The 17,402-nt window shown below is 36.4% G+C and overlaps 1 protein-coding gene across 6 annotated transcripts in view; it reads left to right on the top strand.

The window, feature by feature from the left end:
- The window catches only part of LOC145248920 (cell adhesion molecule Dscam1-like), a 401,357-nt gene that overhangs the window by 181,252 nt on the left and 202,703 nt on the right, over positions 1-17,402 (top strand). For all 6 annotated transcript variants that reach the window (XR_013863428.1, XM_080110708.1, XM_080110707.1 and 3 more), the window contains exon 3: positions 5,616-5,945. Coding sequence is in view for 5 of the 6 variants with exons in the window: in XM_080110708.1 (XP_079966834.1) it covers positions 5,616-5,945 (330 nt within the window). In the remaining variant the exon portion in view is untranslated. The remainder of the gene's footprint in view (positions 1-5,615; positions 5,946-17,402) is intronic.

The following is a 17,402-nucleotide window of genomic DNA, read 5'->3' as shown; positions in this document are numbered from 1 at the left end:
TAGCCATTTTGACCCGAAAGTCACCTTTAGCTGGGCAACCAGAGTTTTCCGGGAAAATCCGTAGTTACTTTTTTACTCATATCATTTTTAATTTTTGTGCAAAATTTCAAAAAATTCCAAGATGTAGTTATTGAGAAAAATGCGGACAGACGAACAGATGGACGGACGAACGGGCAAGAGTGAATTTACAGGTCCACCCTCTTTTTGTCGGGGGACCAAGAATAACAAGCTGATGAGGTAAATAATAACTAACATAAATGACGACGAAGAAGAAAAGCAGTGTATGATACATATCTCACTTCAGAAACGTCCATTTTTCTCGATTACACTTTATATGGGTAAAAGAAATTGGCAAACAAAACGAGATACATTGCCTTGAGACAACATTACACAACAACTGTATATTGATTGTATGTCTCACAATGTTTCATTGGATGTAATATTTGCATTTCCTCTGGCGTTATTTGTCGAAACCCTTTCCTTGGATCTGGGAAATTTCGAACGGGACCGTTTATTTTATCCATGTGCGTAGCATACTCTCCTTCCGTCAGTTATAATCGAGTAGAAGTTGTCTCACTCCCATGGCGGAATGATGTGACACAAAATTTAGTAAAAGTACGGGACAGGCCAGAAGTCTTAATCAATTTGCAATTATATTTCTCTTGTTTTTGCCCATACTGAGGATTGAACCTACAACCCTCGGGGGAATGCCAATTAAATGTGAATATTATTTAATACTTTCTTTATTACATCACTAATACTTGTATGTTCATCTTTGTCTATAAACGCCATTGTTTCGTTTATTCTGATGCAAAATACAAAATATAAGTTGTGAAGTAATGTGTTGTTACTGAACTTTTGTCTTTTTATGTAGTATTGGGCTACCTTTTATCAAGGCCAATAGATCACTCGAAAATAAATGAGTTTTCCTGGAGAACGGTTAGACATCGCCTTGATGATTGGTGATAATTTGTGATGATTGGTGATGATTGATGATGATTGGTGATGATTGGTTACGATTGGTGATGATTGGTGACGATTGGTGATGATTGGTGACGATCGGTGATGATTGGTGACGATTGGTGACGATTGGTGCTGATTGATGACGATTGGTGATGATTGGTGACGATTGGTGCTGATTGATGACGATTGGTGATGATTGGTGACGATTGGTGATGATTTGTGATGATTTGTGACGATTGGTGACGATTGGTGACGATTGGTGACGATTGATGATGATTGATGACGATTGGTGATGATTGGTGACGATTGGTGATGATTGGTGACGATTGGTGATAATTGGTGACGATTGGTGATGATTGGTGATGATTGGTGACGATTGGTGATGATTGGTGACGATTGGTGACGATTGGTGATGATTGGTGACGATTGGTGATGATTGGTGATGATTGGTGATGATTGGTGACGATCGGTGATGATTGGTGACGATTGGTGATGATTGATGACGATTGGTGATGATTGGTGACGATTGGTGATGATTGGTGATGATTGGTGATGATTGGTGATGATTGGTGATGATTGGTGACGATTGGTGACGATTGGTGATGATTGGTGACGATTGGTGATGATTGGTGATGATTGGTGATGATTGGTGATGATTGGTGATGATTGGTGACGATTGGTGATGATTGGTGATGATTGGTGATGATTGGTGACGATTGGTGATAATTGGTGACGATTGGTGATGATTGGTGACGATTGGTGACGATTGGTGATGATTGGTGACGATTGGTGATGATTGGTGATGATTGGTGATGATTGGTGACGATCGGTGATGATTGGTGACGATTGGTGATGATTGATGACGATTGGTGATGATTGGTGACGATTGGTGATGATTGGTGATGATTGGTGATGATTGGTGACGATCGGTGATGATTGGTGACGATCGGTGATGATTGGTGACGATTGGTGACGATTGGTGATGATTGGTGACGATTGGTGACGATTGGTGACGATTGGTGACGATTGGTGATGATTGGTGACGATTGGTAACGGTTGGTGATGATTGGTGACGATTGGTGACGATTCGTGCTTATTGGTGATGATTGGTGATGATTGTTGATGATTGGTGACGATTGGTGATGATTGTTGACGATTGGTGATGATTGGTGATGATTGGTGACGATTGTTGACGATTGGTGACGATTGGTGACGATTGGTAATGATTGGTGACGATTGGTGATGATTGGTGACGATTGGTGACGATCGGTGATGATTGGTGACGATCGGTGACGATTGGTGATGATTGATGACAATTGGTGATGATTGGGGACGATTGGTGAGTATTGGTTACGATTGGTGACGATTGGTGACGATTGGTGATGATTGGTGACGATTGGTGATGATTGGTGACGATTGGTGATGATTGGTGATGATTGGTGACGATCGGTGATGATTGGTGACGATTGGTGACGGTTGGTGATGATTGATGACGATTGGTGATGATTGGTGACGATTGGTGACGATTGGTGATGATTGGTGATGATTGGTGACGATTGGTGATGATTGGTGACGATTGGTGATGATTGGTGACGATTGGTGATGATTGGTGACGATTGGTAACGGTTAGTGATGATTGGTGACGATTGGTGACGATTAGTGATTATTGGTGATGATTGGTGATGATTGGTGATAATTGGTGATGATTGGTGACGATTGGTGATGATTGTTGACGATTGGTGATTATTGGTGACGATTGGTGACGATTGGTGACGATTGTTGATGATTGGTGATGATTGGTGATGATTGGTGATTATTGGTGATTATTGGTGACGATCGGTGATGATTGGTGATGATTGGTGACGATTGGTAACGATTGGTGACGATTGGTGACGATTGGTGACGATTGGTGATGATTGGTAACGATTGGTGACGATTGGTGATGATTGGTGATGATCGGTGACGATTGGTGATGATTGGTGACGATTGGTGATGGTTGGTGATGATTGGTAAAATTGGATTAGCGATCTGATATGTGCACGTTTATATATGATTTGTCTTTTTCAGTTATTTGTTCCAAATTTTATCTATCCAGTGGCAACACCTTATTGATTAATTAAGTGGACGGCCCAAGAAGAGCTTGTTAATATAGTTTGCCTTTATTGTTTTATCTATTTATTACTAATAATGGCCCGTTTCGCATAAAGATAAGAGTATTTGCTAATGGGCAGAGAGAGAGAGAGAGAGAGAGAGCGAGAGAGAGAGAGAGAAAGATAGCGAGAGTAGGGTTCTATATAGCAAAACTTAAATAGTACTCGAATACTCATCGCTAAACATTTAGCATTATAGAATATCAAGGGTAAGTGGAGTAATTTTTAGAAATAGGGCGGCGCTCTTCCCTACACCTTGGTGTAACAGCTAATGCAAAGATAGCCTTCGAACCCACCTGGACCGCAGTCGGACATTTAGATTTAGCTCAACTTATCTATTAATTTAATCTAATAGATATTTGGATTAGTTAGTCATACTTACAACCGGATTCAGCCGTTCTGCCGAGTCGGGGACGACGAAGCGCGTGTCAGGTGCACTTACGTATAGGTGATTGAATTCATTCAAAGAGTATCGCGAAAAAATGTATATCTACATAAAAAATGGCGATACCCAGCAATCGCGCGAGATGGAACAGTGGTAGAGGGTTGGGCTTCTTTCAATGGGGTCCCGATTTCGAATATGGCTGCATTCACTTGCTCTGATAAGTCGTTGTATTTTGAAAACAATATATATGCTGCTCCTCATTTGCGGGTACCAAATTGGTAAAAGGGAAATTATTACCAACTCGCATTTAGTTAAAGGTGCACTTACGTATAGATGATTGAATTCATTCGAAGAGTGTCGCGAATATATATATATATATATATATATATATATATATATATATATATATATATATATATATATATAGTGTGTGTGAGAGAAAGAGATTAGCGATCTGATATATGCACGTTTACATATGGTTTGCCTTTTTCAGTTATTTGTTTAAAATTTTAGTTATCATGTGGAAAAACCTTAATTTTGGAACTTTAGAGTGTAGAAAAAAAACTGTAGTTACTGTTGTGTAAACTCTGACTAGAAAGGATAGTTCATATGAAGTTCAATTAAAGCGTTAAATAGAATCTGTTATTGATAATGTATGGCTTATTTCCAACTTTTCCTTCTGGTGTATGTTCCCAGGACTTGCTGCTGCATTCAATATTAATTTTTTTTATGCCTGCGTCTGTTTAGTATGTATAATTGTATTTGCTGAGAAGTGCAAAATTTATTCACGTTTCAATATACTGATCACTATTTCTTATTATATTATTATATTTATTTTATATTTTATATTGTGTATTTTTTATTATTATTTTGAAAACTAATTAAATTAGACAGTTAGGTGGAATCGTATCTTGTGGTTAAATCCTCACCCCCGTATATTTTTTGTATTTGAAAGCTATCGAATAAAAATATTTTTACTCATCATCATCATCATCATCATCATCATCATCATCATCATCATCATCATCGTCTTTGTTATCATAATCATCATCATCATCATCTCTGTCATCGTCGTTGTCATCGTTATCACCATCATAATCGTCGTCATCATCATCATCATCACAATCATTGTCATCGCTATCATCATCTTTATCTCCGCCATCGTCGTCGTCATCGTTACCACCATTATAATCGTTGTCACCGTTATCATCATAATCTTTGTAATAGTTATCATCATCATCGTCGTCATCGTTATCATCATCATTGTTGTCATCATAGTCGTTGTCATGCTCGGCGACGTCATCATCATCACCACCATCATCATCATCAACATCATCATCATCATCATCATCAACATCATCATCATCATAAACATCATCATCATCATCATCATCATCGTCGTCGTCATCTTTATTATCGTCATCATAGTCGACGTTATCATCATCATCATCATCATCATCATCATCATCGTTGTTGTTACCATCAGTAACATTGTCGTCATCGTCGTCGTTATCTTTGTCGTCATTAGCGTCATCATAGTCGTCGTTATCATCATCATCATCATCGTCGTTGTTACCATCAGCAACATTGTCGTCATCGTCGTCGTTATCTTTGTCGTCAGTATCGTCATCATCATAGTCGTCGTTATCATCAACATCAGCAGCAGCAGCAGCAGCATTAACGTCGTCATCATTATTATCAACATCGTCGTCATCATTATCGTCATCATCGTTATCATCATCATCACCATCATCATCATCATTATCATCGTCGTTGCTATCATCATCATCATTGCCGTCTCGTAGGCGACCAAAATCTTAAAAAGATAATCCTTGCCATTCATTCATGTCACTGAGTAAATGGCCCCGGACGTTCTTTTAAACTTTTTTCATTCGTTTGTATTCATTTTATTCATATTTTTTTTCTACACGATCCATTTATTTCGTGCTTACAATTGTCACGTGTCTATCTAACTATGTACATATAATGTATATTTTGTTTGTATTTTTTGGTGCGCATTGAAGACGTTTTATTACAAACTTCATATTATGTATTGATTGGTTCTTAAATATGATTTGATTATGAAACCACATTTTATTTTTAATCTTTTTATCTAGCTTTGACGACAAACCGACCGTTGGTTGAGATGCACGGGCCCGTGTTCTCTGTGGAACCGCCGAATACGATAGTCTTCGTGAACACCAAGGGCGCATCAATCGATTGCACAGCGTCTGGCATGCCCACGCCTCGTCTTGAATGGATTCTGAAGGATGGGTCGGCTGTCACCGAAATACCGCGACTTGTCTACGTGTTACCAAACAACACTCTACACTTCCCGCCATTTTCAGCAGCAATGTTCGATGCCGACGTCCATTCGCAGGAATATCGTTGCGTTGCGTCAAACAAAGGAGGGAAAATCCTTAGTCGAATACTACGCGTAACAGCTGGTGAGTCGATTTCATATTTAAGATTATTCTGTAATATATATATATATATATATGTGTGTGTGTGTGTGTGTGTGTGTGTGTATGTATATATATATATATATTTAAGATTCTTCTTTAATATATATATGTGTGTGTGTGTTTTATATCAATGTACTTAGATAAGTACGTATAATATAATATATATAATACAATAAAATTCTTAAGCGACACGCTGTCAGGAATGAAGGAATAGAGGGTTACAAGTACAAGAAGCATCAGATATAAAAAATATTCAATGCATACAAATACGCAATATCGATATAAATTGTAATAAATAGGCAGATGTTAAATTCCCGGGCATAAGCACAAAGGATTATCAGATAAACAAACACATTAAAATGATAGATAAAAATCGATTAGTAGTCGTAGCGCGAATGATTTCTTTTATTACAAATGTACGAGGTCGTTTCAAAAGTAAATACTCCTATTTTTTTTTATTTTTTACTCAAACCATTAAAAATCTACCAAGACTGGAGGGGAACTACTAAAACGAGATACCTTTTGCAGTTCGGAATTTATTTTTTTACGTAGTCACTATTATTCTCAATGCACCTTTGCCAGGAATTTAATTTGATGCACGTTCATGGCAGAGGTTTCTTTCTAAAATTGCAAATATTAGCAACAGAGATATAAAACATTCTGTTCATGAATGCACCTCGTACCATTAGGGACCTTTCATCACAGTGAGGTGTGAAGATAATTTCAGGATGTATTTTTTCGTTATGCCAATATCGTCTGAAATCATCTGGAACATCTAGATTGATTTTTTTCTCATCAGAAAACACAACTTTCTCCAACTTCTCAACGTCCCATGCTTGGTATTCACAGCGAAACCTTAAGCGGTCCACCTTGTGACGTGGAAGCAGGCGAGACATTTATGTACGCATTTTATTTACCTTTTTGTCGAAAAGGTCGTCTGATTATTACTGGACTGCAATCAATCTGTGACTGCCTTAATTTGACTAGAAAAAATGTCCCCTGTTTTTCATTACATGCCGTCTCCTACTCAATGCAAAGGACATTTGGGGGGGGGGAGCCTACCAGTAGATTTTGCCTTTCCATAATTCTCACTCTTCTTTAGAAAGTTGCAAATCACAGTTTTACTGCGATTTACCTTAGCTGCGATCGCCCGCTGTGTCAAACCTTGCTTATGGGAACCTAGAATACGAGCACGCTCAACTTCAAAAAGTTAGTTTGCTTTAGACGTCTTTGCGCAGCCTGAACTAAAATAAACAAAACAATTTATACCCCTAATCTTATAATCTGGATCAAGTGTAAAATGCCTCATTGTATAAAAATGTAAATTTCTCAATATAAATATTTGGAATATGGCATTTTTTTACTATAAGCTTGAAGTTTTTAGTATTGGTTGGTTGGTTGGTTGTTTTTGTTTTACGGCATATCAACCTTTTTCAGGTTATTTAATGCCAAATCTAGTTATTTTGAGGAACGACTTTTGATGGAGTATATATATTTTGTTAAGGCAGATTCTATTTAACCCATGGTTGGGACCCTAACAGGTACTACCACTCCGGGTCAGAGTGGACCTGGGAGCAATGGCAACTAAAAGGTGGCTCCACACTCCCCAAGGCCCGCAAGATGGGGCCTCACCATCAAATATAGTTTTAGGTCATATCTAGGACCTGTAGTATTGGTAACCTTAAGTGGGAGGAGTGTATCCTAAAAACATATTTCTTTTTAAGAGATTTTCAAGTGGTCTTAAAATTTTCATTAAGAGTATATATATATATATATATATATATATATATATATATATATATATATATATATGTGTGTGTGTGTGTGTGTGTGTGTGTGTGTGTTACCATCAGTCTCAAGAGACAATGGGTACCCACTGTAAGAGTAGCTGCGCTTGTAATTGTGAGACAGGGGTTGCGAAATTACCAACCGTAGCTCTCCTGAATCTACACTGATTGAGTTCAGTGGCAAGGAGTAGTTCAGGACGACTTGAAGCAATGCCGCGATAAGCGGATGGCACATACAACACCTGCAATTTCCAAATGATCTCTCATTTTAGGACTGATCAAGCTTAACGTTGCTTAACTTTGGAGATTTTAAGGAAACCAGTGTATGACCGTGATTATACATTGGATATATATATATATGTATATATATATATATATATATATATATATATATATATATATATATATATATAGGGGGTGTAAACTGTCTTCAGTGACCAATAGGAATGCAGATCTTACACCGAAAACTAACTGTAAAACGACAGACGGGAAACAATTTGTTTCAGACTTAATAATCCGTCTGCCCAAACACTTACAACCAACTTAAATACAAGGCAGTTTTAAATAAACAGGACACTTGGACGGGCCTAGTGTTATAGGAGAATTGTATATTTCTACTTGATTATAATTAATCAACTTCTCCAAATATCTCCAACGATGTACTCCTAATGAGTTTGTTGGTGTTCGTCTGCTATTTGCAAAGAGCTGTATAGTTTTTGTTATATATAAGTTATATATATAAAAGTCATATATATATATATATATATATATATATATATATATATATTCCTAATGAACCGCCCCCTTAAGTAAACACTTCATCAAATCTCCACACTAACTTAATGTACATGCAATAACCCTTATCCCTGAGTGGCTTCCGGGCCTTGATAAGTGGTGATCACTGTGCAATATATATATATATATATATATATATATATATATATATATATATATATATATATATATAGTGCAAAATTTTGTTAAAAATTCAAAGACTCACATTTTTATTTTCATAACCTTCGTTTATTTCCTGGATTTTTTCCATTACAGCTGTTTCATTGATGAGTTGGCAATTTTCTTAAAAGAACACACACACACACACACACATATATATATATATATATATACGAGGGGCGTGCAATAAGTAATGCCCCTGTCCCACTTTCATTTGTCTGATCTAGCTGAAATTTTGCATGTGCAATGATTTATATCTCTACCGGTTATGTGGCAAATTAGAGCTCTGAACTAATTGCGGTTCCTGTTTTACAGGTGTTTGAACTGAATCAGGTGTGAAATGGAGCCTGTTAAATGTCGAGCAGTGATGCAGTGTTTGGTATTTGAAAGGACCGACACCACAGGAGACTTTTGATGAAATGAAAGAAATTATGGTGATAATGATTCATCATATGACCTTGTAAAACGCTAGCATCGTGAATTCAAACATGGCCGAAGTCTGTGGAAACAGCTCACAGACCTGGTCGTGCCGCCCTTCTGCCATTGATGAGGCATCTTTCCATCAAGTTGAGGCTGCCATTTTGGAAGATCGGCGCATTACTATTCGCCAAATAGTCCAAGATATCAAGATTAGTGGAGGGTGTGTGGAAACTATCATTCATGACCATTTGCATATGCATAAGGTGTCTGCGAGATGGATTCTCAGGTTGCTCACACCATTCCAGAAGTGAGAACGCGTTGAGTGCTCGAGGATGAATTTGAAGACATACCAAGAAGACGAGTCAAAATTTTTTCAAAAGACTGATTACACAGGATGAAACCTGGGTCCATCACTATGATCTAGAGACTAAAGCCCAGTCAATTCAGTGGAAGCACTTGGACTCACCACCTCCAAAAATGGCAAGGTCATGCTCACAGAATTCTGGAACCAGGACGGAGTAGTGATGACAGATTTCCTAGCAAAGAGTACCACAATTACAGGATCCTATTATGCTTCACTTTTGAGGAAATTAAGGGAAGCTATCAAAATCAAGAGGCGGGGCAAGATCAGCAAAGGTACCCTCCTCCTGCAGGGCAACGCTCCGATCCACAACTCGCATGTCGCCAGATCAGAAGCACAGGCGTGTTGTTCTGAAATCCTACCCCATCCTCCCTAATCTCATGACCTAGCACCCTATGACTTTCACCTCTTCCCAGTCATGAAGTTGTTTTTTGAAAGGAAAGCGTTTCCCAGATGATGCAGCCTTGATTTCTGAAGTTACGTCATGGTTGGAGGACCAACCTGGGGTGTTCTACAAAAACGGTCTCCAGAACTGCATCAAATAATGGGAGAAATGCATAACTCTGGGTGGTTCCTATGTAGAGAAAGACTAATAACTTTGCCAAGTTTCGTTGCTCTACTTCTATGGGAAGTGGGTAAGGGTCATTACTTATTGCACGCTCCTTGTATATATATATATATATATATATATATATGTGTGTGTGTGTGTGTGTGTGTGCGTGTGTGTGTGTGTGTGTGCCGACAAGTATCAGTTGTTACCCATTGATTGATTTCTTTAAACGAACCGTTTGACAGTTTCGTAGGTTTGAAGCCATTACGAGTTACAAATGTTGTTATTAGTGTCGTACAGAATTAACTGTGCCGTCACTTGATGCGGCATGTTAATATTGAACGTCCGTTCTACTTTTATTTCCGTTCTTTCTTTTCTGTCTTCGATTTTTTTATCCTCCTTTTCTCTCTCTCTTCTTCCCCTCATCAATTTAGGTTGTTTTCATGCTGTCTTCTTCTTCGTCGTCCTTTTCTTTTCTCCCTCTTTATTCTATAGATCTTTCTTTCACCCCCCCCCCTTATCCCTCTTCCTCTTTTTTATTTCTTTTTTCCTCCTCTACTTCTGTTTTTTTTTTCTCTGTTTTATCTTGTTCTTTTCATATCCGCCTCCTCCTCCTCCTCCTCCTCCTCCTTCTTCTTCTTCTTCTTCTTCTTCTTTTTCTTCTTCTTCTTTTTCTTCTTCTTTTTCTTCTTCTTTTTCTTCTCTTTTTATTTTTCTCATTCACTTACTGCTTCTTCCTCAACATTGTTCATCTTCCTTTTCGTTCTTCAATCACTTTCTTTTCTTCAGCTCATTTACTTCAACTCCCTCTTCTTCATCTGCTTTTTCTTCTTCTAGTCTTTCTTCTTCACCTTCTACTTCTTTAAATTCCCTACTTCTTTTTCTTATTCAATTATTTATTCTCCCCCCTCTTCGTCTTCTGCTTCTTCTTCTTCTTCTGCGTCTTCGTCTTCTTAACTACTACTACTACTACTACTACTACTAAATATTCTGCTTTTTTTCTTGTTCTCCTCCTATTATTATTTCTATTCTTCTTCTTTTCTTACATCTTATCATTATTATAATTATTATTAGTAACGTTTTCTTTTATTTCGTTTCTATTTCTATTCTTGCATGATCCCATTTATAATATACTTCTCATTTTCACCTTCCTATCTTTCTTCTATTTTCTACATTCTCTTCTGCCTCTAATCGTCTTCCACCGTTTCATATTGTTTTTCTTTTCTTCTTCTTCTTCTTCTTCTTCTTCTTCTTCTTCTCATCATCATATTCTTAATTTTTTTCCTCCTCTTCTTCTTCGCCCCTCATTTTCAACCCTTCCTCCTTTTTCAATTCTTATTGTAATCTTTTATTTTTCTTTCATCATTTAATTGCTGTTATAATTACTCCCTTTTGTTTTTCTTGTTTCAATGCCGAGATAAGCAGAGAGCACATGCAGCACCTGGAATTCCTAAATGGATACCCATTGTAGCACTGACCAAGCTCAACGTTGCTTAACTTCGGTGATCTAACGGGAGCCAGCGTGTCAACATGATTATTATTCCATTTACTTCACAGTGTTGTTTTACACCGAATTTTTCCCTTAAGAGCGGGCTATTACACAAAAATTAGCAAGGATAGTCACATAATAAAAAGCACTTGGCATAGGATGCGTGATGAACCAAGCAGAACTGACTTCTGGAGTACAGTGTTGTATGTTGCATCTGATTCCCAAGTAGCTGTGAACAGTTATACGCTTTCCCTCGACACATCCTTCAATCGCAATCAGCCCTATTCCCTCTTTCTTTTTTGTGATAAAAGGCCAGAGCACATTAGAACTTGTGTGAAATTGCTCATACTTAGATAACAGTTTCCGTGAGTCGATATCCATTTTTTTAATTCTTCCTTTGTCTATTCTACAAAAGCTGCGTTGCATCGAATTACAAGAACCACCCATGAATTGATGGCTCAGAACAGGTTCCTACCATTCAGTTTAAATTTCAGGAGCAATTTGAGTCTCCTCATATACATCTCTTTCGTCTTCTCTTTTAATTCATTGCAAAGTATGGCATGCAGTTCAAACATCCACAGGTACTTGTAGCCTTCTGCATCAAGATCCCCTAATATTTATTCATTTGGCAAAATGATGCCTTTCATGGCTCCTCCATTCCCTCCTTTAAGACTAACTACTGCACATTTGAAAATTCCAAACCCCATATTTATGTTTTCTTCCTTCCACATCTGGACAGTTTAAATCTGAGAGTCAATATTCTTTTCTGTTTTGCCAAACAATTTCAGATCATCTATAAAATGTGGCTGATCTTCGGTCTTTTCCTCTTCAGTTTGTATCCCATCTTTATCTCTCTTAGTACGTGTGTTAATGGTATTTGAGCGATTATGAATAAAGCTGTCGAAAAAGAGTCTTCTTGGACGATACCGAGTCTGACTGTCCCTAACAGTTTCCGACATGAAAAAAAAGCTTGGTTTTCTAACTGCTCATACGTTTTCCTATAAACTATATTTCAGTCACCCATACTATTTTCAACGTTCTCCGAATTCAGAATATCAAAGACTTTCTTGTAATCTTTCTACGCTACATTCAAGTTTGTTTTACGCCTTTTGCAGCTCTTTAACATACATTAATCAATCGATAGTTGGTCTTTTATTCCTGAAAACTTTTTCGCCCGATTTTGTGTTCTACTGGTACTGAACAATTTATTTGAAGAACTGATTATCACTGTCATTGTCTTCCAAAGTAGGTTCATGCCAATAATTGGTCTATAATTTTCTACATCTGGCCCTTTAGCAAGATCTTTCATTATTAAAATAGTCCTTCCCACTACAAGTCATTCTGGTATCTGGAACAATCTGACACAATCATCCAGAGAAACAGCAAGCCTCTCATGGATCCATTTGAACGATCGCAATCAGTACTCATGAATTCCATCAGGTCCGAGTCGTTTCAACTGATGCATGAACTTTCTCTAATCTTCAAAAGAAATATGTTCATGCCCTTTCAGTCTATCACTTACTCTAGCGACTCAGTCAGCATCAACCTTGTTGGAAGTTACTCTTGATCGTGTATTTGACCCAAACTTTTGTAGCTTAAGTTAGAAGCCCCTGTTTTGGTTTTACCTCTTTCCAAGTTTTTTCTAAAAATCCCTCACTTGTTTGTTTTGAATAACTTGTTGTTGTCAAACTGCCGACTTCTTTTATTATACCTCATAATCCTGGAAGCTTTTGCCATAATCTGCTGCTTTATCTCTTTCACGGAGGTATTAAACCCCTTGGCTTTCAGTTTGTATCGTCTATCCAGTTCTTCTTTTTCTCCTCGTTTTCATTTTTCCACTGTCCTTTGAACCATGCCTGAATTCGACCTAATTAATTTCTTCATGTCACCTTCTTCGTCAATATGGTTCTTTTTTTATGTTTCATTTTTGGTTCTTTTTCTCCTGCTTGCAAAATATCTCTGACATCTGTTATGCTCTCCAGTGACACCTAATTTATTACTCTATTCCCTTTATTTGTCGCATATCTTAACTTTGTCTTGTCAACAGTCTTGCAGTTAAAAGTCTTTCCTTCTCATTAATTCTTTCAGTCTATTCAGCTAATTTAATTCATCAACTGTTATTTCCACACTGGAAATCTTACTATTAATAACTAAGCTATCACCCTCTCCCTTTGAATCATATTATTATCTATCATTCCCATAGTGGCATTTATACTTTCATTCTTCTATGTCTTTGCACACTTGAGACATTTATGCAAGTGTTTTAACAGAATACGTTTAGAGGAAGATTTCAGTTGATGCATTGTGCGATTGACTGTTTACTATCCTCCTCTTGATTGATTTTATTTCAATTAGTGTACGTCATCCTTGTATTGTGCTCATCTGATTCAACGTTGCTTAACATAGATGATCGAACGGGAACCGGCGTGGCAACGTGATTATTATTATTATTATTATTATTATTATTATTATTATTATTATTATTCTTTCTTCAATTACGTGAAATAGATTCATTTGAAACTTATCAACTAATATGGTCAAATATATCGAACTAGCAGACCGTTCGGCGTTGCCCGGTCTGAAAATATCACATACAAAAGAGTGGGGAAAAATTATTTCTGTGTTGAACGAACTAGTCTTACAGAGAGATACTTTCTGGGTTAGAGGTTGGTTTCTAATTGTGAAGCCATTTGTCCATAAAAATACGATACACTGATTTGCTTAACAAGAAATGAAATTGATAGGTTTTTGATGAATAAGTGTTTTAAAAATAAATGGAATCATATCCAGTCAGGGAAAAGTAATAAAACAAATAAAAAGGAAAGAGCGGGGAAAAGAGAGGAGAGGATATAAAATGTTATACTAATAGTATATTTACTATCTTACTAACTAGATCTTTCTACCTGGAATATATATATATATATATATATATATATATATATATATATATATATATATATATATATAAAGCTTAAGAATCCTAGAGTGGATGAAACGCGGAATATTCAGTGTAGCTTAATCGCCATATACATTTTATAACTTACTAACTAGCTCTACCTACGTATTGAGCACTTTTGAAGTAAATACTTAAAGTTTACGCATAAATCTATACTTTCGTATATAAATGTATGTGAGTAAATTAAGTAGTTATATATATATATATATATATATATATATATATATATATATATATATATATATATATATATATATATATGCGGCGTGTGTGTGTGTGTGTGGAGAGTCACAGAGACAGAGGTTGACAAACAGACATACAGCCAAAAATGTATAGATAGATTAATGCATTTAGACGGTATACTTTAGTGTAGCTTACTAATTAGTGCTTGCAGTAGTGCTCTGGAGGCTTTCTGAGTTTTATTTTTTTTACTTCTAACTTAAAAATGTTTTCTCAAGACAATAAAAACAATATAATCTCAAAATTACTTTTGATTTTGAACATTTTTCATTTTATCCTTTATGGGCCAACGGGTAGATGGGATATATAGAGATGACGCGTACTTACAGAAATATAGGATATTTAAATTACAGTCATAACATATGAATTAAATAGACGGACTAATCTATAAATCACATTGTCAGGGAAGGTAAATAGTTCCTATTGATTGATAACGATTTTAATGAGGAAATAAAAGAACACTACGTAGAATTTGAATGTGTTATGGCATTGGCGCCAATCTAATAAATAATTAGACTAATGTCACTCATGCATTTAGATACTATTGAAAAAACAGTGGGGGATAAAAATGGAATGTTACTTTTATGTCAACGGGGAGAGGATGTCAAAGTATCTCAAATAAATTTAAGAATGTAATGCGCCCCTTGCCGGCATCAAGGTTCACAGATGGTAAAAATAAAAAAAATAAATAAATAGACAGATTCCAAAATTATATATTATTTTTTTTAATTGTGTGTCTGGGGGGGATCCTTTGAGATGAGGCTTCATAATTTGTGTATTAATTTTATTTCATTGATGAGTTGGGCGAAACGTGGTGAAACAACTGCAAAAACAACAACTATGAGGATAACAGTCGAAAATAAAATGAATACACAGATTCTAGAATGTTCAAATAATATTGAAATCAGTTTTATGCAAGACTTCAAGCCATACAATTTAATAGGTTTGTACACAGTTATGATTTCCGCGCAAATGCTCGCTAATAGCATAATCCCAGCATGAGGAACACATTGACACAAAGATCCATTTTTGTTTGCTTTTGGGTGGAACGTAATGTGTTACACGGTTCTGTACGTTTGTATTTATTTTAAACTAAAAAATCTACTACTACTGCTACAACTACTACTACTACTACTAATAATAATAATAATAATAACATTAATAATACTAATGCTGCTACTACTAATGATGGTGATGATGATGATGATGATGATGATGACAACGACAACACATCATCATGTAGAAAAAATAAATCCTAGAGCATAGAAGGTCGCTCGTTTTAATGGAATCCCCCCCCCCCGTCTTCATAGCTCTTAAACGTTTTGAGTTAAGAAAAAATAGGTTATACTTCTGGGACAACCCTCAAATATTGCTTAAACCTGTCAATGTCCTTAAAGTTATTCATAAAAACAAATAAAGAGAATAAAACATTTTTTTAAAAAATCGATATCGACCATAAAATGTAATAATACGAGGTAAATCAGATTAAAACCAGGAAAACAAGTTTATGTCAAGAGTAAAAAAAAACGGACATAAAGAAATTTCAGTAAGTATTTGACAACGTCAGACTCTGGTCATAATTACTGGGTTTTCTATGAGATAGATTTGGCCATCGTCCAGTTCGAATGGTTTTATTGGCATTTGCTCTTGACTATCATATACATCGGATCAATTACACCGAACACATTTAAATAAAAGGGTATTCCCTCCTTTTCGCCCCCCATCAACACCCAGACAGAAGCCCACGGAAAGCAGTCGAAAGCATCCACCACCCCTGTTACCGTATCATCTCCGACAAGGTTTAACTGTTTCGCGACAATGACGACAAGGGGCGTTAACTCCTAATTCAACTTTCAGTCGATACTTTTGAGCGCTATTTCTTATTTCACATGGCGAGAATTTAATATTTTTTCACACATAAAAAATGCCCACACCCACTTTATTGTTCCCCCACAAAAAGAGGGTAGACCTGTAAATTCACCCTTGTCCGTTCGTCTGTTTGTCTATCTGCACTTTTCTCAATAACTACTCCTTGGAATTTTTTGAAATTTTCCACAAACAATAAATATATGAAACAGTAACAGAACAGATTTTCCGGGTAAACTCTAGTGTCCCCGCTAGGGGTGCCTTTCGCGTTAAAATGGCTAAAATTGACACTTTTGCACTTATTTAAAAAAAAAAAAAAATTGATGCCTTGGATTTTTTATAAAACTTTCTGAAAATTTGTAATTAACTGATTTCTATATAATTTTGTTTGTCTATACCTCGCGATAACTCTTGGGCACTTTTAGGGCTAATAAAAACATTCCATTTTTGGGACTATATTAGCAGTTTTGCATGGTACTAAACTCAAATTTAAATATGTTAACGTCTTGGTGACTTTTGGGGCTACTTAATTCTTTTTTTTTTTTGCATGGTGTAGAACTGAAATTTACATATGTTAAGGCCTAACACGGCACTGTTTATTTATTTTCACCAGGATTTGACGACCCCTGCGGACTTTTGGAGCTAAATGGGGGGGGGGGCAAATGCTAAACTTTGTCATTTATTTATGCCTCGTTCACTGTGCACTCACGAAAGACCATATATGCTTCACTTTTTTTTTTTTTTAGTAATTTCTATAATCATTGCGACTGTATTTGGATAAATAGATTTAATGTTTGAGAGAATAGTTTAAAAATC

The sequence above is a fragment of the Euprymna scolopes genome, chromosome 27 (genome assembly GCF_053919585.1).
Source record: "Euprymna scolopes isolate OS-2025 chromosome 27, ASM5391958v1, whole genome shotgun sequence".
NCBI lineage: Eukaryota > Metazoa > Mollusca > Cephalopoda > Sepiida > Sepiolidae > Euprymna > Euprymna scolopes.
Note: the sequence above shows the minus strand (reverse complement) of the source record. Positions and strands in the feature narration are given on the sequence as shown.